This window comes from Heptranchias perlo, chromosome 3 (assembly GCF_035084215.1).
Source record: "Heptranchias perlo isolate sHepPer1 chromosome 3, sHepPer1.hap1, whole genome shotgun sequence".
Lineage (NCBI taxonomy): Eukaryota > Metazoa > Chordata > Chondrichthyes > Hexanchiformes > Hexanchidae > Heptranchias > Heptranchias perlo.
Window position 1 is genome coordinate 53,990,341 of NC_090327.1, and position 26,005 is coordinate 54,016,345.

The window sequence follows — 26,005 nt, forward strand, 5'->3', positions numbered from 1 at the left end:
TATCCGTGATAGGGGTACAGCTTTAAGAAACGGTATAAAATGTCACAATGACCAAGGCAAGACAGTATAGCTTTAAGAAACTGTTAACCTTAATTGCCTTTAATCAGGAAGGATTCCCAATCTGGAAGGCAAAAAGGCAGGGAAATAGTTCAATTCAAAGAGGTTGGAGAGAAAGAAGCTGAGTGAGAAGGTATATGCTGGAAAGTAATTCCTGCTTTGTTCTTTGCTGTGGGTGAATACACCTCACCTTGTTTTAAACATTAAACTCGAGTCTGTGTGTCTAATTGATCACTGGGTCCTGGGCCCGCTTCATCTTGTGACACTATGAAACAATATTTATTATAATATAACAAAATGGCAGCAAATTTCAATATATCCGCCCTTTTTTTTAAAATTTATGTTTTGTTTTGACAGCACCCAGGACGATTTCAATACCTGTCAAAAACACAACAGGAGTGTTTTCGTAAAGAACAACTCGAGAGTACAGCCTGCAAAAGTTATGACTTTTAGCACTTTGAAGCCAAATGCAAACCAGATTTCATTGCGCCAGTTTTTTCTTATGAGTCAAGTAATGTGTAATATGATCGGGACATACCATCCGTTGGTATTCGCCCAAAGCATTACCTGGGGCCCTAGCGGAATCTGCGTTCATCCCCACTGTAAACAAGTGCAGGGAGAGCAGGCAGATGATGAAAACACGTGCTAGAAGAGAGGCTAGGGACTTCCTTTTACGTTTTACATTTTTGTGGTCTGATTGCAGCCAGTGGATAAAAACTTCTACTTAAAACCTTCAAACGTCCAGACACTTTGCTTACTGCAGTTTGTAATCCAAGAGAGCGAGACAGCATCGATTGGCGAGACACTCAATTGTCGTTTGCTGACTCTTTCAATACTTACTGGAACCAGCAGATATTTGAACTTTAGCGTTACATATTTTTATTGATTTATTTTATGTTTTTAAACTTAAGAAAACCCCAAGAAAGTGTTATATCTCAGCGCTGAAATGCTTGTTTCGCAATTGTAGGAAATTGATACTTGTACAAAGTTCTACCATGAAAGAGACAAAGAAAAATTAAAAAACAATAGTTTTATTTTTTTTTGGAACGATCAGATTTTTTTCTGTTTTTAATGAGCCTCTTCTTCGCCGCCAAAATGAAAGGTAGGTTCAAAGTTAGAGCGAAATTTTACATTACTTAGGAAACTCATTCCGTTCGTTTTCAAATTTAATGTGAGAAATCTAATGGATTGTTATGTTTTGATGAGTGCGTTGAAATTTGTTGTGTGCTTTGTGATTATTTTAATGCAAAATCAGCAAAATTTAGAAAACGTTAAGTATTAAATTACACTCGTTACCTCGTTCATTTTGTCAAAATTGACCAGTTGTTTATATGACACATCTGGCATGAAGTCTTTTTAAAAAAAATATTAATTATTTCTATTTAATATTGTGGTGAACTTTCCCCACTTCGCGATGTGTCGGGTTTCGATGTTCCCTCCTGCTGTTTTTATGTGGGAGGAGAATGTGTAAATTTTATTCATAAATGTTCCGAAACTTTGTCTTAATGAATAATAATGGTTCGCCTTTCGAAATCTGACATCTCCGCACCCCACCCCCAGTCGTGTTGTTTACTCTACATTCTGAAAGCAGGAATTTTGACCTCGGCTTTTGCAATGTCTTTTAATTGGCTTTTTTAAAAAAACATCTGGTAGTAATTATGTGCCAGCGGTACTAGAACGGAGTTAAAGTTATTTGGCAGCTTAGCGTGGCTTCCAAATCTCTCCAGTAAATGCAGTATCCAGACTTTACAAAGGAAAACTTTATAGTTCAAGAGTTCCTATGAAAAGATGGTCCCGGTTTCTTCGTTAACGGTCTCGCCCATGCATGCCCCACTCCTATTTTGTTTCCCTTGCTTGCTAACCTGCGCAATAACCCTGTGTTTGCGGTTCTTAATTGAACTTATTTATTCATCAGAAGTAATATTTTGTTTTTAGAAGATTTCTATCAAAGATCTGTATTGTCTTCATTTACAAACCCAGCAGTATTTAGACTCGGTGTTGCAATGCAAGCATATGGTTCTCCACAAAACGACGTTAGAAGATTGTTGCTGGCACGGTTGACAGTGTTGTCACCGTAAACAAACTCAACAGCGTCAGTAAATTACAGCGATGCCACTTTAGCAAAACGAGTTCTGGATCTGACTGAGAAACAGAGGAACCCACATTGCCAGCGTGGTGGATCATAAGTGAGCTGTTTGTAAATTGGGGAGGGGGGAGGGGGGGGGGGGGGGTTGCAAGCGAGGAAGCAATCCCCTCTTGACACTTAGCCAATTTGAACTGCTTTTATAGTCAAGTGCGATAAAGCAATATATCAAGAAACTAGCTTGAAATGCTAGAAATTTTTAAAAAATCCAGAAGTTCACGACTAACTCCAGTCCCCTTTGCCTGATCTTTCTTCCCAAAGAAAAGTGTTTCAAAATTTCTTCATCACATGGATAAAGAGCTGGAATTTCCAGTAGTGACATAAATATAACATAATTCTATTTCTCTGGTATTCATAATTGTACCTCCATAAAATGTGCTGATTGTTGCCTTCTTGGCAAACTTATCTCTGGTTTGAAGTAATGGAAGGAGGTTGTCATCAAGGACCAGAACCAGGTCTGCCAGTTGGTGCACCCTTCTAACCTAGTTGTGGACAAACTCTTAATCCATCAATTAAAATCAAACTGGTGAGCATTTAGGGACGCATGGGCTAATCAAGGGTTTGTTATAGGCAAGTTATGTTTGACAAACTTAATAGAATTCTTTTTAAAGAGTGACTGTATAGATAAAGGGAATATTAAGTAGGTGTAGTGTGACTGGATTCTCAATGTGTTCAATAAAGTGCCTCACAGGTGGTGTGATACAAAAATTTGGGTATGTGGTTATAAAAGGAAATGCAACTGTAATGGGCAGAAAGTTGGCTGCCAGGCAGTAAACAAAGAGTTAGGGTTAATAAGTATTACTTGGATTGGAGAAAGGATGGAATTGGTATACCACAGGGTCAGTGTTAGGTCCATTTTTGTTCTTGATTTTTTTATAAATAGATGATATAGACATAAGCAAATAGAGCACAATATGACAATTTACTGACAACATAAAAGTAGGGGGTTTGTCAAACAACGAGGAGGACTATAAAAGACTTTGGGAAGACATCAACAGGTTAGTGAATGGGCAGGCAAGGGGCAGTTGCAATTTAATGCAGAGAAGTGGGAAGTAATGCATTTTGGGAGGAAAAACAAGGAATGGGAAAACACACTCGATAGGAAGATGCTGAAGGCTCTGGAAGAAAAAGGGCACAGACCAAAATCTACCCCAGAGTGTTTGATGCAGATACCATTGCATTTTTTAAGGGAAGAGCAGATAAACATTAGAAGCAGAGGAAGATACAGGGCTCTGAGAAGGTAGCATTGTAGTGGGATTAGTTTTGGATTGCTCCAGCAAGGAGCTAGCAAAGAACTCTCCACCGCATAAAGCTGACTTCAAAGATCTAACTGTAACATGAAAGAATTCCCATAACAAAACGCTTATGGACGAATTTCTGTGGGTGTTCTCCAAATCTCCCACTGTAACTTTGACACACAATCCTTTGAAACCCCACAGAAACTGTGCAAAAACCAAAGTTATAGAGGCTAATCCGGAGAATCCCTATGGAAATTTACCACCTTAGTTCCAACGGGAAATCTAAACTCCATAGATTAACTGAGAATCACGTTACCCACATGCATCCTTGTGAATGTCTACAAAATACTTTAATTCAAAAGTCCTGGTGATTATCAAGATTTACATAAAATACTTTCAAAATAGGGCTGCTGACATGCAATTCCCCTCCTACCAAACAGATTCATCAAACAGCAAATGGATATGTGAACAATAGAAATGACATGAGTTACAGGCTGATCTATCTCTCCTTGTAAGATACAAAATAACAGATAGTGATATCTGCTGTGCTAATCTTCAATGTCAAATGGACTTGGCACAAGCTCCCTAAATACTAATCTTACATGGCAGTTCACCAGAGTCTTTCTGGCCTATCTATTTCTATGATGGCTTCAGAAGGACTATTCAATTGGAACAATATAAATTGGATTATACTTTTCCATTATGATTGGGACAAAGGAAATTTAATGGATATAATTATGAATGGTTTGTGAATCATAAATTAACTCCACACCCGAGTGTTCAAATCTAATGCCTGATTAATGATATCGATAATCATCAACCTTGGCTGTATGAGCCCTCCTTGGAAAGCAAGGCTTCATTTAAGACTTTTCAGATAAAACCATATAGCTTTTGTCAGTCAGATCATTTTAATTTTTATTGAAACTCAATTTTGAAGAGTAACATATTAATGAATGTGCAGAATAATTATGATAATGGATGAAGATAACTTATAATGAACAGGGCAAGAATCATATTGTGAGCCTGAAATTACTTTGATCACACACAAACCAGAGGTGGAGCTAAGTTTGCCTAACGAGGTGGGGGGGGGTTTGACCGACTTGGCAGGAAGGGGATCGAGCTGGGAACTAGGGAATGCCAACATACCTAGTCTGAAAGCCGAGCTGGGAACTACACATACTTGCAGACTGAATCTGGAGGAAAAAGATGGGTGACAGAGGTTCCTGGGATTGAAATGAATTGAATTTGAAACTACCACCCCATCTTCAACCTCCTTTTCCTCTTCAAAGTCCTTGAATGTATTGTTACCACTGAAATCCATGCTCATCTTTCCTACAACTCCATGCTTGAATCTCTCCACAGCCCTGAAATAGTCCTAATCAAAGTCACAGATGACATCCTCTGTGACTGATCATAGTATCATAGCAGGTACAGCACAGGAGGAGGTCATTTGGACCATCATGCCTATGCCAGCTCTTTGAAAGAGCTATCCAATTTTCCCATTCCCCTACTCTTTCCCCATAATCCTGTAAATTTTTACCCTTCAAGTATTTATCCAATTCCCTTTTGAAAGTTATTATTGAATCTGCTTCCACCACCCTTTCAGGCTGTGCATTCCAGATCATTACAACACATTGCATCAAAAAAATGTTTCTTCATGTCGCCTCTGGCTCTTTTGCCGATCGCCTTAAATCTGTGTCCTCCGGTTACCGACCCTTCTGCCACTGGAAACAGTTTCTCCTTATTTACTCTATCAAAACTGTTCATAATTTTTAAAACTTATATCAAATCTGCCCTCAACCTTCTCTGTTCTAAGGAGGACAACCTCAGGTTCTCCAATCTCTCCACATAACGGAAGTCCCTCATCCCTGGTACCATTCCAATAAATCTCTTCTGCACCTTCCCTAAGGCTTTGACATCCTTCCTAAAGTGAGGTGCCCAGAATTGAACGCAATACTCCAGCTGAGGCCTAGCCAGTGTTTTATAAAGATTCAGCATAACTTCCTTGCTTTTGTACTCTATGGGCATCATTTTAGCACCCGCTATCGGGTGCGTTCCTGGTGGGGGGCTCCGAAAATCAGAGAATCCCGGAGCGGGTCAGGAGCCCGGCTCCAACCCGCCCACTTCCGGGTTCCCCACTGACGCGCCGGCGTGCGCGCGTAGCCCCCGCTGGTGGGAATCCCGCAGGCAATTAAAGCCAGCAGGGTTCCACTTGAAGGTATTTATTTTGCTTGTTCAGGTCATTAAATGTGAGGAGGGGTGGGATTTTATAGCAAACTGGGACTGTTTCCCATACTGGGGGAAACACTCCCAGTTCAAATGGACCTGTTGTAGCCATCAGCCTGTGGCAGCTGCAAAGGTCCATTTGATAGGTGGGGGGGGGGTGGCAGGGAGACCCTCACTCATTGCAGGAGGCCACTCTGTCACTTGGGACAAAGTTTGGCCTCCACCACCCTCCTCCTGACAATCAAAGTCACCAACTTGCACACTTACCCCGGGGTCCAGAGACATGTACCTACCTTGCGGACCCCCTCAGATGTACATTTTCCAGATGGGGGCCGCCGTAGCTGCAGTTATGACCTCCTCGGAGGGCAAACAGCATCAGCAGCCTCGCCATCCACGCCGTCCACCTCTGACATGTGGAGCTCCACAACAGAGTGCTGTGACACATCCACCTCCACAGCAGGAGGGAGGGCTACCGCAGAGAGAGATGCGTCGCAGAGGGCACTACCCTCGCCACAGGGTCCACAGACCGAGGCTCAGCTTCCTGGACCTCTCTGAGCAGCAGTGCACACGGAGGCTCAGAGTCACTCGACATGTAGGCGTGGACATCTGCAGCCTCCTTCATGCCAAGCTGCTCTTGGCTGGCCCGAGCACCATCTTCTTACCTGTCGCTGTCAAAGTCACCACTGCCCTCAACAATTTCTCCTCCGCATCCTTCCAGGGTGCAACTGGGGACATCGCCGATGTCTCTCAGCCGTCTGCACAAAAGAGCCCTGCAAATACACCTACACCCACTCTGCAGTGACACAATGGGTGGCATCAGTTGTGGGTCTTCATAGTGATCCTCAGGAAAGGGCATTATTGCACAAACCAGACAAGATTCGCAAAGACATGGCAGTAGTGGTGACAATATAATATGTAATGTGAGTTGGTCAGAAATTCAATATAAGTAACAACCATGACAAACCCTCAAACACCCTTGTGCATCCCTTTCATGCTCACGACACGTTTGCCTTACGCTGCCTACTGCACATATGTGATGCATGCCCTGTGGCTGCAGCACAGGTAATGGCAGGTTGAGTGAGGGTGACCGCGAAAGAGATGCACGAGAGGGTGAGTATGAGATAGAGCCATGAGATTGTATGAGGATTGGGTTGAGTGGTAGTGGTGGGATGAGTACTGGCGAGGTGAGTAAGTGCAGGTAAGATGAGGATGAGATTTGAGTGGGTATGAGGGGTGATGTGACAGAGTAGTGTTGGCAGTGCAGAAGGAGGTGTGGGGTGGGGGCGGTGATGTGGCAGACAGAGTGTAGGGGAATGAGTAAGTGTACTCACTTTGGCTGACCTACTGAGGTCATTGGAGCGCCTCCTGCATTGTATGCAGGTGGGCGATATGTTGGTGGTGCAGGTGACCTCCTCTGCCACCTCGAGCCAGGCCTTCCTGGTGGCAGAGGCAGGCCGCTTCCTCCCGCCCGCCGGGGGGAAGATCTCTGTCCTCCCCCCTCCTCCTCACCCCATGTATTGATACTTGGAGTGAGGCATCATTAAACTGGGAGCAGTCTTCCCCCTGGGCTGCTCCATGCTGTAATTTTTTCTATTTGTTGCAGCATCTGTCAGTGGAGGACTGCCCCTTTAAATAGAGCTCCTCCAGCTGACAGATCTTACTGCGCATGCGCAGCCCGCCCGACTCGCAAATCAGCAGTGGGGAACCCGGAAGACAAGGTAAGTGGATCCAATTGGGCTGCGATCGCGCGGGTGGCTGACTAATTTCACAGGGCGTGTTACCCACACGCCCGATAGCCCCACCGCCGCGAACCCGCAGCCCTGGTAATATCGAGCCCTATGCCTCTATTAATAAAGCCCAGGATCCCATATGCTTTTTAACAGCCTTCTCAACTTGTCCTGCAACCATCAAAGATTTGTGTATGTGCACTCCCAGGTCTCTCTGTTCCTGCGTCCCCTTTACAATTGTACCATTTAGTTTATATTGCCTCTCCTAATTCTTCCTACCAAAATGCATCACTTCACACTTCTCTTCGTTAAATTTCGTCTGCCCATTTCACCAGTCTGTCGATGTTCTCCTGAAGACTCTTACTATCCTCCACATTATATATTCCTACATTTCTATACATTCTTCCAATATATTCCTACATTTCTGAGTTTTGTGCCATCTGCATACTTTTAAATTATTCCCTCTATAACCAAGTCCAGCTCATTAATATATATCAAAAAGAGCAGTGGTCCTAATAATGACCGCTGGGCAACACCACTATATACTTCCCTCCAGTCTGAAAAATGACCGTTCACCATTACTCGCTGCTTTCTGTCCCATAGCCAATTTTGTATCCACGCTACCACTGCCCCTTTACTCCCATGGGCTTTAATTTTGCTAACAAGTCTATTATGTGGTACTTTATCAAATGCCTTTTGAAAGTGCGTACAACATCAACTGCATTATCCTCATCAACTTTCTCTGTTACTTTATCAAAGAACACAATCAAGTTAGGCAAAGACGATTTTCCTTTAACAAATCCGTGCTGACTTTCATTTATTAGCCCATACTTTTCCAAGTGCCAATTAATTTAGTCCCGGATTATTATCTCCAAAAATTTCCCCACCACCGACGTTAGGCTGACTGGTCTGTAATTGCCGGGTTTATCGCTCTCTTTTTTTTGAACAGGAGTATGACATTTGCAATCCTCCAGTCTTAAAATCATAGATAGTTACGGCACAGAAGGAGGCCATTTGGCCCATCGTGTTCGTGCCTGTCGAAAAAGAGCTAGCCAGTTTAACCCCACTTTCCAGCACTTGGTCTGTAACCCTGTAGGTTACGGCACTTCAAGTGCACATCCAAGTACTTTTTAAATGAGTTGAGGGTTTCTGCCTCTGCCACCCTTTCAGGCAGTGAGTTCCAGACCCCCACCACCTTCTGGGTGAAAACATTTCTCCTCAGCTCCCCTCTAATCCTTCTATCAATTACTTTAAATCTATGCCCCCTGGACACTGACCCCTCTGCTAAGGGAAATCGGTCCTCCCTGTCCACTCGATCTAGTCTCATCATAATTTTATATATCTCAATTAAATCTCTCCTCAGCCTCCTTTGTTCCAAAGAAAACAACCCCAGCCTACCCAATCTTTTCTCATAACTAAAATTCTCCAGCCCTGGCAACATCCTCATAAATCTCCTCTATCCTTTCTAGTGCAATCACATCTTTCCTGTAATGTGGTGACCAGAACTGTTCGCACTACTCAAGCTGTGACCTAACCAGTGTTTTATACAGTTCTAGCATGACCTCCCTACTCTCATATTCTATGCCTCGGCTAATAAAGGAAAGTATCCTATGTGCCTTTTTAACCACCTTATCTACCTGTCCTGCTACCTTCAGGGATCTGTGGACATGCACTCCAAGGACCCTTTGTACCTCTACACCTCTCAGTATCCTCCCATTTATTGTGTACTCCCTAGCCTTGTTTGCCCCCCCAAATGTGTCACCTCACACTTCTCTGGATTGAATTCCATTTGCCACTTTTCTGCCCACCTGACCAATCTATTGCTATATTCCTGCAGTCTACAGCTTTCCTCCTCACTATCAACCACATGACTAATTTTTGTATCATCTGCAAACTTCTTGATCAAGCCCCCACATTCAAGTCCAAACCATTAATATATACCACAAAAAGCAAGGGACCTAGTACTGGAAACAGCCTTCCAGTCACAAAAACACCCGTCAACCATTACCCTTTGTTTCCTGTCACTGAGCCAATTTTGGATCCAACTAGCCACTTTTCCTAGGATCCCATGGGATTTTACTTTTGTGACCAGTTTGCCACGTGGGACCTTGTCAAATACCTTGCTAAAATCCATGTACACTACATCAAACATGTTACCCTCATCGACCCTCCTTGTTACCTCCTCAAATAATTCAATCAAGTTAGTCAGATACAACATTCCCTTAACAAATCCATGCTGACTGTCCTTGATTAATCCATGCCTTTCTCAATGACAGTTTATACTGTTTCTCAGAATTGAATCCAATAGTTTGCCCACCACGGAGGTTAGACTGACTGGCCTGTAATTACTAGGTCCTATCCTTTTCTAACTTTTTAAACAATGGTACAACGTTAGCAGTCCTCCAATCCTCCGGCACCACGTCTGTAGCCAGGGAGGATCGGAAAATGATGGTCAGAGCCTCTGCTATTTCCTCCCTTGCTTCTCTTAACAGCCTGGGATACATTTCATCCGGGCCTGGCAATTTATCTACTTTCAAAGATGCTAAACCCCTTAATACTCCCTCTTTCACTATGTTTATCCCATCCAATATTTCACACTCCTCCTCCTTAACTACAATCTCTGCATCGTCCCCCTCTTTTGTGAAGACAGACGCAAAGTATTCAAGTCTTCCAGCATCATTCCCAAATCTAAGGAGGATCAGAAGATTGTAGCCAGAGCCGTCCCAATTTCCACCCTTACTTCCTTCAGTAACCTAGGATGTATCCCACCTGGACCGGCTGACTTTTTTACTTTGAGTATTGCTAACCTTTTAAGTACCTCCTGTTTATCTATTTTTAATCCTATCCAATATCACTACTACCTCCTCCTTTACTGCTACTATGGCAGCATCCTTCTTCGACAGCACCTCCCAAATGCGCGACCTCTACCACCTAGAAGGACAAGGACATCAGGCACACGGGAACAACACCACCTGCACATTCCCCTCCAAGTCACACACCATGCCGACTTGGAAATATATCGCAGCTCCTTCATCGTCGCTGGGTTAAAATCCTGGAACTCCCTACCTAACAGCACTGTGGGAGAACCTTCACCACACAGACTGCAGTGGTTCAAGAAGGCGGCTCACCACCACCTTCTCAAGGGCAATTAGGGATGGGCAATAAATGCCGGCCTTACCAGCGACACCCATATCTCATGAACAAATAAAAAAATATCCTTTTCTCTAATGAAGACGGATGCGAAGTATTCATCATGGTACACAATCCTCATTGTTCTTGACACCTCTGCAGCCTTTAACATGGTTGACCATACCATCCTCCTCCAATGCTTCCCCTCTGTTGTCCAATTCAGTGGGACTAGTCTAGTTTGGTTCCACTCTTGCCTTTCCAACCATAGCCAGTCATCTCCACCCGGTTACCTCTGTAGTCCCCCAAGGATCTATCCTTGGCCTCTACTCTTCCTCATCTATAAGCTACCCCTTGGCGGCATCATCCGAAGACATGACGTCATGTTCCACATTTACGCTGATGAGACCCAGCTCTACTGCTTGTCTGACATCCAGTCCTGGATCAGCTGCAATTTCCTCCAGTTAAACATTGGGAAGACTGAAGCGATCATTTTTGGACCTTGCCACAAACTCTGGACACTTGTCACTCAATCCACCCCCTCCCCGGGCACTGTCTCAGGCTGAACCAGATTGCTTGCAAACTCAGTGTCCCATTTGACCCAGAGCTGGGTTTACAACCCCATATCCTCACCATCACAAAGACCTCCTACTTCCACCTCCATCACATCACCTGTCTCCGCCCCTGCCTCAGCCCATCTGCTGCCGAAATCCTCATCCATATCTTTACCACCTCCAGGATCAACTATTCCAATGCCCTTTTGGCTGGCCTCCCATCCTGCACCCTTCTTAAACTTCAGGACATCCAAAACTTTGCTGTCCATATCCTATCGCCCACCATCCCACTCATCCATCACCCCTGTGCCCGCTAACCTACATTGGCTCCCAGTCCCCCAACACTTCAAATTTAAAATTCTCATCCTCCTCATGGCATCACCCCTCCCTATCTGTGCAATCTTCTCCAGCCATACAGTCCTCCGAGAACTATGTGTTCCTCCAACTCTGGCCTTTTGTGCATCCTGAAATCCCCTCGCCCCACCATTGGCGGATGTGCCTTCAACAGTCTAGCCATTAACCGCCAGAATTCCCTCCTTACACCTCTCTGTCTCTTCACCTCCCTCTCATTCTTAAAGACCCTCCTTAAAACCCATCTCTTTGATCATGCTGTGAGTGCCTTTAATCTTACTTGTCCACTCGGTATTGATAAAATAGTCCGGCCACTGAACTTGAAAGAGATAGTTTTATTCACCTATTTAAACATAAATATGCCACCAATTATAAGCAATGATATAAGACATACATGGGTTTGCCTAAACATAAACTTACTACAGCAGTGCCATAAGAACATAAGAAATAGGAGGAGGAGTAGGCCATATGGCCCCTCGAGCCTGCTCCGCCATTCAATAAGATCATGGCTGATCTTAACTCCACTTTCCTGCCCAATCTCCATATCTCTTGATTCTATTAGAGTCCAAAAATCTAACAATCTCAGCCTTGAATCTACTCAATCACTGAGCATCCACAGCCCTCTGGGGTATAGAATTCCAAAGATTCACAACCCTCTGAGTGAAGAAATTTCTCCTCATCTCAGTGCTAAATGGCCGACCCCTTATCCTGAGACTATGCTCCCTAGTTCTAGACTCTCCAGCCAGGGGAAACAGTGTCTCAGTATCTGTCCTGTCAAGCCCTCTCAGAATCTTTTATGTTTCAATGAGATCACCTCTCATTCTTCTAAACTCCAGAGAGTATAGGCCTATTCTACTTAATCTCTCCTCATAGGACAACCCTCTCATCCCAGGAATCAATCTAGTGAACCTTCGTTGTACTGCCTCTAAGGCATTATATCCTTCCTTGGGTAAGGAGCCCAAAACTGTAAACTCCAGGTGTAGTCTCATCAAAGCCCTGTACAATTGCAGCAAGACTTCCTTACTCTTGTACTCAAACCCCTTTGCAATAATGGCCAACATACCATTTGCCTTCCTAATTGCTTGCTGTACCTGCATGTTAACTTTCTGTGTTTTGTGAACAAGGATACCCAAATCCCTCTGAACACCACATTTAATAGTTTCTCACCATATAAAAAAATTCTGTTTTTCTATTCTTCCTACTAAAGTGAATAACCTCACATTATACTCCATTTGCCACCTTCTTGCCCACTCACTTAACATGTCTATATGCCTTTGGAGACTCTTTATGTCCTCCTCACAGCTTACATTTCCACCTAGCTTTGTATCCACAGCATACTTGGATACATTACACTCGGTCCCTTCATCTAAGTCATTAATATAGATTGTAAATAGCTGAAGCCCCAGCAGTGATCCTTGCGGCACCCCACTAGTTACAACCTGCCAACCTGAAAATGACTTGTTTATTCCTATTCTCTGTTTTCTGTCCGTTAACCAATCCTCTATCTATGCTAATATATTACCCCCAACCCAATGAGCCCTTATCTTGTGTAACAACCTTTTGTGTGGCACCTTATCAAATGCCTTTTGAAAATCCAAATATATTACACCCACTGGTTCCCCTTTATTTACCCTGATAGTTACATCCTCAAAAAACTCTAATAGATTTGTCAAACATGATTTCCCTTTCATAAAGCTATTTTGACTCTGCCTAAATCATATTATGATTTTCTAAGTGCCCTGTTACCATAAGAACATAAGAACATAAGAAATTGGAGCAGGAGTAGGCCAATCGGCCCCTCGAGCCTGCTCCGCCATTTAATAAGATCATGGCTGATCTGATCCCAACCACAAATCTAAAGAACACAAGAAGTCGGAGCAGGACCCGGCCACATAGCCCCTGGGCCCTCTCCGCCACCCACAGGGCATTGACCGATCCGAACTCAGCTTCATGTCCAATTTCCTGCCCGCTCCCCATAACCCCTAATTCCCTTTACTTCGAGGAAACTGTCTATTTCTGTTTTAAATTTATCTAATGATGTAGCTTCCACAGCTTCCTGGGGCAGCATATTCCACAGACCTACCACCCTCTGAGTGAAGAAGTTTCTCCTCATCTCAGTTTTGAAAGAGCAGCCCCTTATTCTAAGATTATGCCCCCTAGTTCTAGTTTCACCCATCTTTGGGAACATCCTTACTGCATCCACCCGATCAAGACCCCTCACAATCTTATATGTTTCAATAAGATCGCCTCTCATTCTTCTGAACTCCAATGAGTAGAGTCCCAATCTACTCAACCTCTCCTCATATGTGCGCCCCCTCATCCCCGGGATTAACCGAGTGAACCTTCTTTGTACTGCCTCGAGAGCAAGTATGTCTTTTCTTAAGTATGGAGACCAAAACTGTATGCAGTATTCCAGGTGCGGTCTCACCAATACCTTATATAACTGCAGCAATACCTCCCTGTTTTTATATTCTATCCCCCTAGCAATAAAAGCCAACATTCCGTTGGCTTTCTTGATCACCTGCTGCACCTGCATACCAACTTTTTGATTTTCTTGCACTAGGACCCCCAGATCCCTTTGTACTGCAGTACTTTCCAGTCTCTCGCCATTAAGAAAATAACTTGCTCTCTGATTTTTCCTGCCAAAGTGCATAACCTCACATTTTCCAATATTATATTGCATCTGCCAAATCTCCGCCCACTCACCCAGCCTGTCTATATCCCCTTGCAGGTTTTTTATGTCCTCCTCACTCTCTACTTTCCCTCCCATCTTTGTATCATCTGCAAATTTTGATATGTTGCACTCGGTCCCCTCCTCCAAATCGTTAATATAGATTGTAAAGAGTTGGGGACCCAGCACCGACCCCTGTGGAACACCACTGGTTACTGGTTGCCAGTCCGAAAATGAACCATTTATCCCAACTCTCTGCTTCCTGTTTGATAACCAATCCTCCACCCATGCCAGAATATTACCCCCAATCCCGTGATTTTTTATCTTAAGTAATAATCTTTCATGTGGCACCTTGTCGAATGCCTTCTGGAAGTCTAAATACACTACGTCCACTGGTTCCCCTTTATCCACCCTATACGTTATATCCTCGAAGAACTCAAGCAAATTTGTCAGACATGACTTCCCCTTCATGAAGCCATGCTGACTTTGTCCTATTAAATTATGCTTATCTAAATGTTCCGTTACTGTCTCCTTAATAATAGACTCCAAAATTTTACCCACCACAGATGTTAAGCTAACTGGCCTATAATTTCCAGCCTTCTGCCTACTACCCTTTTTAAATAACGGTGTTACATTAGCAGTTTTCCAATCTGCCGGGACCTCTCCTGAGTCCAGGGAATTTTGGAAAACTATCACCAAAGCATCCACAATCCCTACTGCCACTTCCCTCAAGACCCTAGGATGGAAGCCATCAGGTCCAGGGGATTTATCCGCCTTGAGTCCCATTATTTTACTGAGTACCATCTCCTGAGTGATTTTAATCGTATTTAGCTCCTCCCCCCCGAGAGTCCCCTGTTTGTCCAGTGTTGGGATATTCTTAGTGTCCTCTACTGTAAAGACTGAAACAAAATATTTGTTCAGCATTTTTGCCATCTCCATGTTTCCCACCATTAATTTCCCGGTCTCATCCTCTAAGGGACCTATGTTTGCCTTAGCCACCCTTTTTCTTTTTATATAACTATAGAAACTCTTGCTATCTGTTTTTATATTTTTTGCTAATTTCTTTTCATAATCTAACTTCCCTTTCTTAATCAATCCTTTAGTTACTTTTTGCTGTCTTTTGAAGAATTCCCAATCTTCTATCCTCCCACTAAGTTTGGCTACCTTATATGTCCTTGTTTTTAGTCGGATACTATCCTTGATTTCTTTACTTAGCCACGGGTGGCTGTCATTTCTTTTACACCCTTTTTTCCTCAGTGGAATATATTTATTTTGAAAGTTGTAAAATAACTCCCTAAATGAACACCACTGCTCATGTACCGTCTTACCCTTTAATCTATTTTCCCAGTCCACTTTAATCAATTCCGCTCTCATACCATCATAGTCTCCTTTATTCAAGCTCAGTACGCTTGTTTGAGAATCAACCTTCTCACCCTCTAATTGGATATGGAATTCAACCATGTTGTGGTCGCTCGTTCCAAGGGGATCCTTAACTAGGACATTATTAATTAATCCTGACTCATTACACAGGACCAGGTCCAAGGTTGCCTGCCCCCTTGTAGGATCAGTTACATACTGCTCAAGAAATCCATCCCTGATGCACTCAATGAACTCGTCCTCAAGGCTGCTCTGCCCAATTTGATTTGTCCAGTTAATATGATAATTAAAATCCCCCATAATTATGGCTGTTCCCTTATTACATGCCCCGACTATCTCCTGATTAATACTTCTTCCAGCAGAGTTGCAACTATTAGGAGGCCTATATACTACGCCCACTAATGTTTTTTTTCCCTTATTATTCCTTATCTCCACCCAAACTGTTTCATTATCTTGATGCTTTGTCCCAATATCATTTCTCTGTATTACAGTGATTCCTTCCTTTATTAACATAGCCACCCCACCTCCCCTTCCTTCCTGCCTGTCCTTCCTGATTGTTAAATACCCTGGCATATTTAATTCCCAGTCGTTGTCACCCTGCAGCCATGTTTCTGTAATGGCCACAAGATCATACCCATACGTAGTTATTTGTGCCGTTAACTCGTCCATTTTATTACGAATGCTACGTGCATTCAGATAAAGAACTTTCAAATCTGTTTTGTGACGCTTAGTTCCTGCTTTTTCCTTTTTTAACACTTTACCTATTACTCCATACCTTCTGTCCCTTCCTGTTACGCTTTCCTCTCTCTCCCTGCTCAGGTTCCCAACCCCCTGCCACTTTAGTTTAAACCCTCCCCAACAGCACTAGCAAACACTCCTCCTAGGACAGCGGTCCCGGCCCTGCCCAGGTGCAGACCGTCCGGTTTGTACTGGTCCCACCTCCCCCAGAACCGTTTCCAGTGTCCCAGGAATTTGAATCCCTCCCCCTTGCACCATTCCTCTAGCCACGTATTCATTTGAAATATCCTCCTATTTCTACTCTGACTAGCACGTGGCACTGGCAGCAATCCTGAGATTACTACCTTTGAGGTCCTATTTTTTAATTTACCTCCTAACTCCCTATATTCTGCTTTTAGGACCTCATCCCCTTTTTTACCTATATCGTTGGTGCCTATGTGCACCACGACAGCTGGCTGTTCGCCCTCCCCCTCCAAAATGTTCTGTAGCCGCTCCGAGACATCCTTGATCCTTGCACCAGGGAGGCAACACACCATCCTGGAGTCTCGGTTGCGGCCGCAGAAACGCCTGTCTATTCCCCTTACAATTGAGTCCCCTATCACTATAGCTCTGCCACTCTTTTTCCTCCCAGCCTGTGCAGCAGAGCTACCCGTGGTGCCAGGAAGTTGGCTGCTGCTGCCTTCCCCTGATAAGTCATCCCCCCCAACAGCATCCAAAGTGGCATATCTGTTTGAGAGGGGGATGGACACAGGGGACCCCTGCACTACCTGCCTGCATCTCTTACTCTTCCTGGTGGTCACCCATTCACTTCCTGCCTGTATACCCTTTACCTGCGGTGTGACCAACTCGCTAAACGTGCTATCCACGAGTTTCTCTGCATCGCGGATGCTCCACAGTGAGTCCACCCGCAGCTCCAGCTCCGAGATACGATCGGTCAGTAGCTGCAGGTGGACACACTTCCCGCACACATGGTCGGCAGGGACACTGGTAGTGTCCATGACTTCCCACATCTTGCAGGAGGAGCATATCACGGGTGCGAGGTCTGCTGCCATGACTTGCCTTAGCTGAGTTACCCCTTTTAAATTACGTTGAAATTAGAAAATGTTAACTATACTAGGGACCTAGGTTCACTAAAAAAAACACTATCTGCTATAAAACCTGCAGATCTTCCCTTTCTTATTACTTTACTTACAGTAAAATGGTAGAAATACTCACCTGAACCTACTCACCAATCAGCTGCCTCCCCTGTGCCGCGTCACTTTCTGACTGGTGACGTCACCCCGAACTGCCGCTGGTCTCAGAGTCTCGCTCTCAGAGTAAGCTCCGGTCTCGCTCTCTCCGCGCTGTTTATATCCCCGCTCTGGTCTCGCTCTCTCCCGCCGCTCACCGCTCTCAGGTCCACTACCGCTCTGCAAGAAAAGCAAGGCAAAGCAGCACCTCCTAACTCCCACACGTACCGAACTCTCAGCACACTGTGTAATATCCGCACACCGTGCAGTCCGCACTGACAGGCCCCTGTATTTCTACAGTTGAGACTCAGATGAGTCAGGCCTGCCCCACCTTCAGGGACCAATTGAATCTAGCTGACCAATTAACTTGCTACAGCAGCTCTCTGCTGAAGCCTGACAGAAACTTAGAAATTTAAACTTTTAAATTGACCTTAAACAGTTGAAGCAATATGCACTAGATTTAAAGAGATTAACCCTTCAACTCCCACACCTGACAGAAACTTAGAAATTTAAACTTTTAAATTGACCTTAAACAGTTGAAGCAATATGCACTAGATTTAAAGAGATTAACCCTTCAACTCCCACACCTGACAGAAACTTAGAAATTTAAACTTTTAAATTGACCTTAAACAGTTGAAGCAATATGCACTAGATTTAAAGAGATCAACCCTTCAACTCCCACACGTACCGAACTCTCAGCACACTGTGTAATATCCGCACACCGTGCAGTCCGCACTGACAGGCCCCTGTATTTCTACAGTTGAGACTCAGATGAGTCAGGCCTGCCCCACCTTCAGGGACCAATTGAATCTAGCTGACCAATTAACTTGCTACAGCAGCTCTCTGCTGAAGCCTGACAGAAACTTAGAAATTTAAACTTTTAAATTGACCTTAAACAGTTGAAGCAATATGCACTAGATTTAAAGAGATTAACCCTTCAACTCCCACACCTGACAGAAACTTAGAAATTTAAACTTTTAAATTGACCTTAAACAGTTGAAGCAATATGCACTAGATTTAAAGAGATTAACCCTTCAACTCCCACACCTGACAGAAACTTAGAAATTTAAACTTTTAAATTGACCTTAAACAGTTGAAGCAATATGCACTAGATTTAAAGAGATCAACCCTTCAACTCCCACACGTACCGAACTCTCAGCACACTGTGTAATATCCGCACACCGTGCAGTCCGCACTGACAGGCCCCTGTATTTCTACAGTTGAGACTCAGATGAGTCAGGCCTGCCCCACCTTCAGGGACCAATTGAATCTAGCTGACCAATTAACTTGCTACAGCAGCTCTCTGCTGAAGCCTGACAGAAACTTAGAAATTTAAACTTTTAAATTGACCTTAAACAGTTGAAGCAATATGCACTAGATTTAAAGAGATTAACCCTTCAACTCCCACACCTGACAGAAACTTAGAAATTTAAACTTTTAAATTGACCTTAAACAGTTGAAGCAATATGCACTAGATTTAAAGAGATTAACCCTTCAACTCCCACACCTGACAGAAACTTAGAAATTTAAACTTTTAAATTGACCTTAAACAGTTGAAGCAATATGCACTAGATTTAAAGAGATCAACCCTTCAACTCCCACACGTACCGAACTCTCAGCACACTGTGTAATATCCGCACACCTTAATAATGGATTCCAGCATTTTCCTGATGGCTGATGTCAGGCTAATTGGCCTGCAGTTCCCTGTTTTCTCTCTCCCTCTTTTCTTGAATAGTGGTGTTACATTTACTACCTTCCAATCCATTGGGACCAATCTAGAATCTAGGGAGTTTTATTAGACCAATGCATCCACTATCTCTGCAGCCACCTCTTTTGTCACCATAGGATGTAGGCCATTAGGTCCAGGGGATTTGTTGGCTTTTAGTCCCATTAATTTCTCCTGTACTTTTTCTTTATTAATCTTAATTACTATGGGGGAAAAATTGGATAAGGGCTGTTTTTGGGCACGAGTAGCATGATGCGCTATTACCCCAACCCTTACTCCTGCGCAGGCAGGACCCGAGTTTCGGCCAGCCCGAGTACTAACCTGCAATCAGCGTTCCATTCCGGGCCTTGCATGTGGAATCAATGCAATTTGCACTTTCCACCAGCAGGGGTAGCTCAATCTCTTAAAGGGAGGATGTTTCAAGAAGGAGCTAGATATATTTCTTAATGCTAAAGGGATCAAGGGATATGGGGAAAAAGCGGGAACAGGGTACTGAGTTAGACGATCAGCCATGATCATTTTGAATGGTGGAGCGGGCCCGAAGGGCCGAATGGCCTACTCTTGCTCCTATTTTCTATGATTCTATGATTCTATGTTTCTTAGAAATCTCTTAAAGGTAGCTGGTACCTCTTATTAGCTAAACGGAGATCAGGCATCGCACACAGATGCAGGTCCCATCCCTATGTTTACACACTGATGAGTTATGTTAAAACATTGAAAAAAGGTTGTGCACTACTAAATCCCACATCCTCCAATCTGCTCTCCAAACCTCACCAATCTGCCAATCTGAGTTGGTACCAGGCCTGCGAGAGTGCATGCACTAAGGTTCTCTGCTGATGCACTAGGGACCTTGGTGCAAGAGGTGGACAAAAGGAGGGACATCCTATATCTGCGGGGTTGGGGGTGGGGGGGTGGGTGGTGGGCCAAGAGGCCCTCCAGACATATATCCAAAACGCAGCGGGGGACGAAGTCAGTGCCAGGCGCACCGCATCATGAACATGAATGCAGTGCACGAAGGAGTTCAATGTTTTGACATGAGTGGTCAAGGTGAGTGAGGTCAACTGTCAAGTGGCGTATCCTACCAACTGCACCACACACTACACCCCCATCCCCCACATACCAACAAACTCTTTCCATCAATACTCAACTCTTCCAACCAGTGCTTCCTCTCACCCTTACACATTATCACTGTTTCGAGCCACCCACGCACAACTCACAGGCCACACACACTGACAGCTATTCAACCATGACAGGCACATCACCAAGACACACGTCCTTCTTTCTTGCAGGAGAAGGTGGCGCATATCAGGAGGCAACAAGTGGCAGTGGCATTTAGCCCCTCGAGCCTGTTCCACCATTCAATGAGATCATGGTGGACCTGTGACCTAACTCCACATACCCGCCTTAGCCCCATATCCCTTAATACCCTTGGTTCACAGAAATCCAACAATCTCAGATTTAACATTCACAGGTGAGCTATCATCAACTGCCTCTGCAGAAGAGGAACCAAACGTCTCCCACCCTTTGCATGTAGAAGCATTTCCTAACTTCACTCCTGCACATCCTGGATCTAAATATTAGGCTATGTCCCCGCGTCCTAGTATTGAAGTTGAGGAGACCTCCAAAAACAATTACAAATGTCTTGGCAGCCAGAAGCAATAATCTAGCCAGTAACCTGTAAATCCTGCACAGTCCCTTTAAATAGCATTGGTGGGGGGTCCTCCAGGCACTCTAAGACACGTTCAGATGGTCGGGGTTAAGGCTGTGCATTGAGTTGAGCGTTAAGTCCCAAAATGGTGTCTATCACTTTAAATCATCTTGGATGTCAGAGAGGCCGTGTAGCTCCTGTTGTTTTGGCACTAACTATATGTTCCTCATTAGACCCTTGGTTCCCCACTATTTCTGGTATGTTTTTAGTGTCTTCAATTGTGAAGACAGATACAAAATATTTGTTTAACGTCTCCACCATTTCCTTATTCTCCATTATAATTTCTCTTGTCTCAGCCTCTAAGGGACCCACGTTTACTTTCACTACTATCTTCCTTTTTACATACTTGTAGAAGCTCTTACAATTTTTATATTTCTTGCTAGTTTACTTTCATATTCTATTTTCTCCCTCTTTATCAATTTTTTGGTTATCCTTTGCTGGTTTCTAAAACTCTTTCAATCCTCAGGCTAACTGCTCTTCTTGGCAACATTATAATCCTTTTCTTTTAAACTAATACTATCCTTAACTTCTATAGTTAGCCACGGATGGATCACTTTTCCCATGGAGTTTTTTATTTCTCAATGGAATGTATATTCATTGAGAATTATGAAATATCTCTTTAAATGTTCACGATTGCCTATCTGACGTTATATCTTTTAATGTAATTTCCCAATCTGCCTTAGCCAACTCGCCCCTCAAACCTATGTAATTGGCTTTAAGTTTAAGACTCTAGTTTCAGCCTAAAGTACATCATTCTCAAACTCAATGTATAATTCTATCATATTATGATCACTCTTCTGCAGAGGATCCCTTACTATGAGATTACTAATTAACGCTGTCTCATTACACATCACTGCATCCTGGGTCCCCATAACAGCCAGTCACATCCTCCTGTCCCTGACCACAGACCAAATCTAAACTACTACCTATCTAAGGGATGTGACTGCCTCCTGGATCAAAATGTCCAGAAACTCTCCCCCTCCCTGATGCATCACAATGTCTGCAGCTCGGACTCCAGCTCAACAAGTCTGAGCCGAAGTTCCTCGAGTTGCAGACACTTACCCCAGATGTGGTTGCTCGGGATCACACTGGTCTCCACCAACTCCCAAATGTTGCAGTTACGACACACCACCTGCCCTGCCATCCCTATCTAACCTTGTTTTATATATTTAATTAGTTCAAGTTTTTATTCCTCGATATTTTTAGTTTTATTAACTAATTAGTTTATCTAGTTTAAGTTATTAATTTAATAAAATAATAGTTATAGTCTCCCTGCTCTTTGTTTAACCCACTGCCCTAACTTAGAGAGCAAAAAAAAGGAAATACCAACCAATCATCTACCTGTTGTCCTTTGACCTCACTCCTTGATTATTTTTTTGTCTCTCCGCTCTCCTTTACATCCCCGCCACTGGAGAGGGGGGGGGGATCCCCGCGCTGTGTCTCCGCTCTCCTTTACATCCCCGCCACTGGAGAGGGGGGGGATCCCCGCGCTGTGTCTCCGCTCTCCTTTACATCCCCGTCACTGGGGGGGGATCCCCGCGCTGTGTCTCCGCTCTCCTTTACATCCCCGTCACTGGAGAGGGGGGGGATCCCCGTCCTGTCTCTCCGCTCTCCTTTACATCCCCGTCACTGGAGAGGGGGGGGGATCCCCGTCCTGTCTCTCCGCTCTCCTTTACATCCCCGTCACTGGGGGGGGATCCCCGCGCTGTGTCTCCGCTCTCCTTTACATCCCCGTCACTGGAGAGGGGGGGGATCCCCGTCCTGTCTCTCCGCTCTCCTTTGCATCCCCGCCACTGGGGGGGGATCCCCGCGCTGTGTCTCCGCTCTCCTTTACATCCCCGTCACTGGAGAGGGGGGGGATCCCCGCGCTGTGTCTCCGCTCTCCTTTACATCCCCGTCACTGGAGAGGAGGGGGATCCCCGTCCTGTCTCTCCGCTCTCCTTTACATCCCCGTCACTGGAGAGGGGGGGGGATCCCCGTCCTGTCTCTCCGCTCTCCTTTGCATCCCCGCCACTGGGGGGGGATCCCCGCGCTGTGTCTCCGCTCTCCTTTACATCCCCGTCACTGGAGAGGGGGGGGATCCCCGTCCTGTCTCTCCGCTCTCCTTTACATCCCCGTCACTGGAGAGGGGGGGGATCCCCGTCCTGTCTCTCCGCTCTCCTTTACATCCCCGTCACTGGAGAGGGGGGGGGATCCCCGTCCTGTCTCTCCGCTCTCCTTTGCATCCCCGCCACTGGGGGGGGATCCCCGCGCTGTGTCTCCGCTCTCCTTTACATCCCCGCCACTGGAGAGGGGGGGGATCCCCGTCCTGTCTCTCCGCTCTCCTTTACATCCCCGTCACTGGAGAGGGGGGGGATCCCCGTCCTGTCTCTCCGCTCTCCTTTGCATCCCCGCCACTGGGGGGGGATCCCCGCGCTGTGTCTCCGCTCTCCTTTACATCCCCGCCACTGGAGAGGGGGGGGATCCCCGCGCTGTGTCTCCGCTCTCCTTTACATCCCCGCCACTGGAGAGGAGGGGGATCCCCGCGCTGTGTCTCCGCTCTCCTTTACATCCCCGCCACTGGAGAGGAGGGGGATCCCCGCGCTGTCTCTCCGCTCTCCTTTACATCCCCGCCACTGGAGAGGAGGGGGATCCCCGTCCTGTCTCTCCGCTCTCCTTTGCATCCCCGCCACTGGAGAGGGGGGGGATCCCCGTCCTGTCTCTCCGCTCTCCTTTGCATCCCCGCCACTGGGGGGGGATCCCCGTCCTGTCTCTCCGCTCTCCTTTACATCCCCGCCACTGGGGGGGGATCCCCGTCCTGTCTCTCCGCTCTCCTTTGCATCCCCACCACTGGGAGGGGATCCCCGCGCTGTGTCTCCGCTCTCCTTTACATCCCCGCCACTGGAGAGGGGGGGGATCCCCGCGCTGTCTCTCTGCTCTCCTTTACATCCCTGCCACTGTGGGGGTGGGGAGGGGGATCCTCGTGCTGTCTCTCCACTCTCCTTTGCATCCCCGCCACTGGGGGGAGATCCCCACGCTGTCTCTCTGCTCTCCTTTACATCCCCGCTACTGTGGGGGGGATCCTTGTGCTGTCTCTCCACTCTCCTTTACATCTCCGTCACTGGGGGAATGGGGATTCCGGCTTTGTTTCTCTGCTCTCCTTTACATCCCTGCCACTGGGGGGGGGGGGAAAATTCCTGTGCTTTTTCTCCGCTCTCTGCTCTCTTTTATATCTTGTCCGCTGGGGGAGATTCCCCCGTTTCTCTCTGCCCTCCGCTCTCCTTTATATCCCAGCACTGGGGGGGATTCCCACACTTTCTCTCCACTCTCCGCTCTCCCTTATATCCTGGTGCTGGGGGAGATTCCCGCGCTTTCTCTCTGCCCTCCGCTCTCCTTTATATCCCAGCCGCTGGGGGTGATTCCGTGCCAGGAGAAGTTGAATAGTCTTCGCCCTATCAGCACCGATATCACGGATCGTCTTGAGAATTCTAATAAACTGGGGTCTTTGGCTGTTCTTACATTGGGTTTGTGCGAATGTCTTGTACAAATCCCGCCCCCCCCCCACTTCATCCTATTCTTTTCTTGGAAATGTACTAGGTCTGGAGGTATGCTCTCATCCTCCAGACAATAGATATTCACAACACATACAAGGCTATCTTTTAGCAGACCTTGAAGTTTGAAGCTGATAAGTTACACCTTTCCTTGGGAATTGCAGTTTTTCAAAAGCTGTTCTTGCAGCTTCAAGTTATAAACACACCAATGAGCCTCTGCTGCCCTCAGTTAGCCTATTTCCCAAAGCATGCTGGATAACAGAACCAGACTCCTCTCTCACACTTGTTTTTAGTCATTCCTCCTAATGTTTCCTTCCTTTGGCTCGGTGTTGATTTTTGTTTGATTACATTCTGTGAAGCGTCTTGGGATTTTTTCCTTTGTTAAAGGTGCTATATAAATGTAAGTTGTTGTTGAAAGAGGAGGCTTAAAATCCATTCTGTGTGAAGTTCTGGTCACTAAGACACAAGGCAGACAGTTAAGGCCTAGAGCTGCTTCAGAGAGTAACCATGAGGCTGATCCTTAGCATCAAGGACTGAGTTACGAGGAAAGACTGAAGAAACTTGGGCTTTTCAACCTTGAAAAGAAACGAATGAGAAGTGATCTCATAGGAGCATTTATAACATCATAAACTGTATAGAAAAGGCAAATCTGGAACACTACTTCAAATTAAGCCGTAACAATGGGGGAATAACGAGAAGAATGGAGCTTATATATGTAAAATATATTGCAACAGTAAAGTCAAAGTCCATTCATTTGACATGAAAGAGAGATATTGGTTAGTGTCAGAGCAGTGGGAGACATTCAAGGGTGAGATTCAAGGGGTTCAGTGTAAATATGTTCCCACAAAGAAAAAGGGTTGGATTGTCAAATCTAGAGCCCCTGGATGACGAGGAGCATGCAGGGTAAGATAAGGCAAAAAAGGGAAGCTTATGTCAGACACCAAGAGCTCAATACTGCAGAAAGCCTAGAGGAGTATAGAAAGTGCAAGGGTGAAATTAAAAAGGAAATTAGGAAAGCAAAGAAAGGGCAGGAAAAAATACTGGCAAGTAAAATTAAAGAAAACCCAAAAATGTTTTATAAATACATAAAGAGCAAAAGGATAACTAAGGAAAGAGTAGGGCCTATTAGAGACCAAAAAGATAACCTATATGTGGAGGCGGAATATGAGGGCATGGTACTTAATGGATACTTTGCATCTGTCTTCACAAAAGAGGGGGACGATGCAGAGATTGTAGTTACAGAAATATTGGATGGGATAAAAATTGTGAGAGAGGAAGTATGAAGGGGCTTGGCATCTTTGAACGTAGATAAATCACCAGGGCCGGATGAAATGTATCCCAGGCTGTTAAGAGAAGCAAGGGAAGAAATAGCAGAGGATCTGACCATCATTTTCCAATCCTCCTTAGCTACAGGTGTGGTGCCGGAGGATTGGAGGACTGCTAATGTTGTACCATTGTTTAAAAAGGGAGAAAGAGATAGACCGAGTAATTATAGGCCAGTCAGTCTAACCTCGGTGTTGGGCAAATTATCGGAATCGATTCTGAGGGACAGCATAAATCGTCATTTAGAAAGGCATTGGTTAATCAAGAACAATCACCATGGA

The 26,005-nt window shown here is 45.1% G+C and overlaps 1 protein-coding gene across 2 annotated transcripts in view; it reads left to right on the forward strand.

Annotated features, from left to right (window-relative positions):
* The first annotated feature begins 495 nt into the window (after positions 1–495).
* Positions 496–26,005, forward strand: part of colec12 (collectin sub-family member 12) — a 204,747-nt gene continuing 179,237 nt past the window's right edge. Inside the window, exon 1 of one of the 2 annotated variants that reach the window (XM_067979738.1) lies at positions 496–1,159. In XM_067979738.1, the coding sequence (XP_067835839.1) occupies positions 1,129–1,159 (31 nt within the window). In that variant the 5' untranslated portion in view covers positions 496–1,128. The remainder of the gene's footprint in view (positions 1,160–26,005) is intronic. The other variant, XM_067979739.1, reaches the window with a different exon arrangement.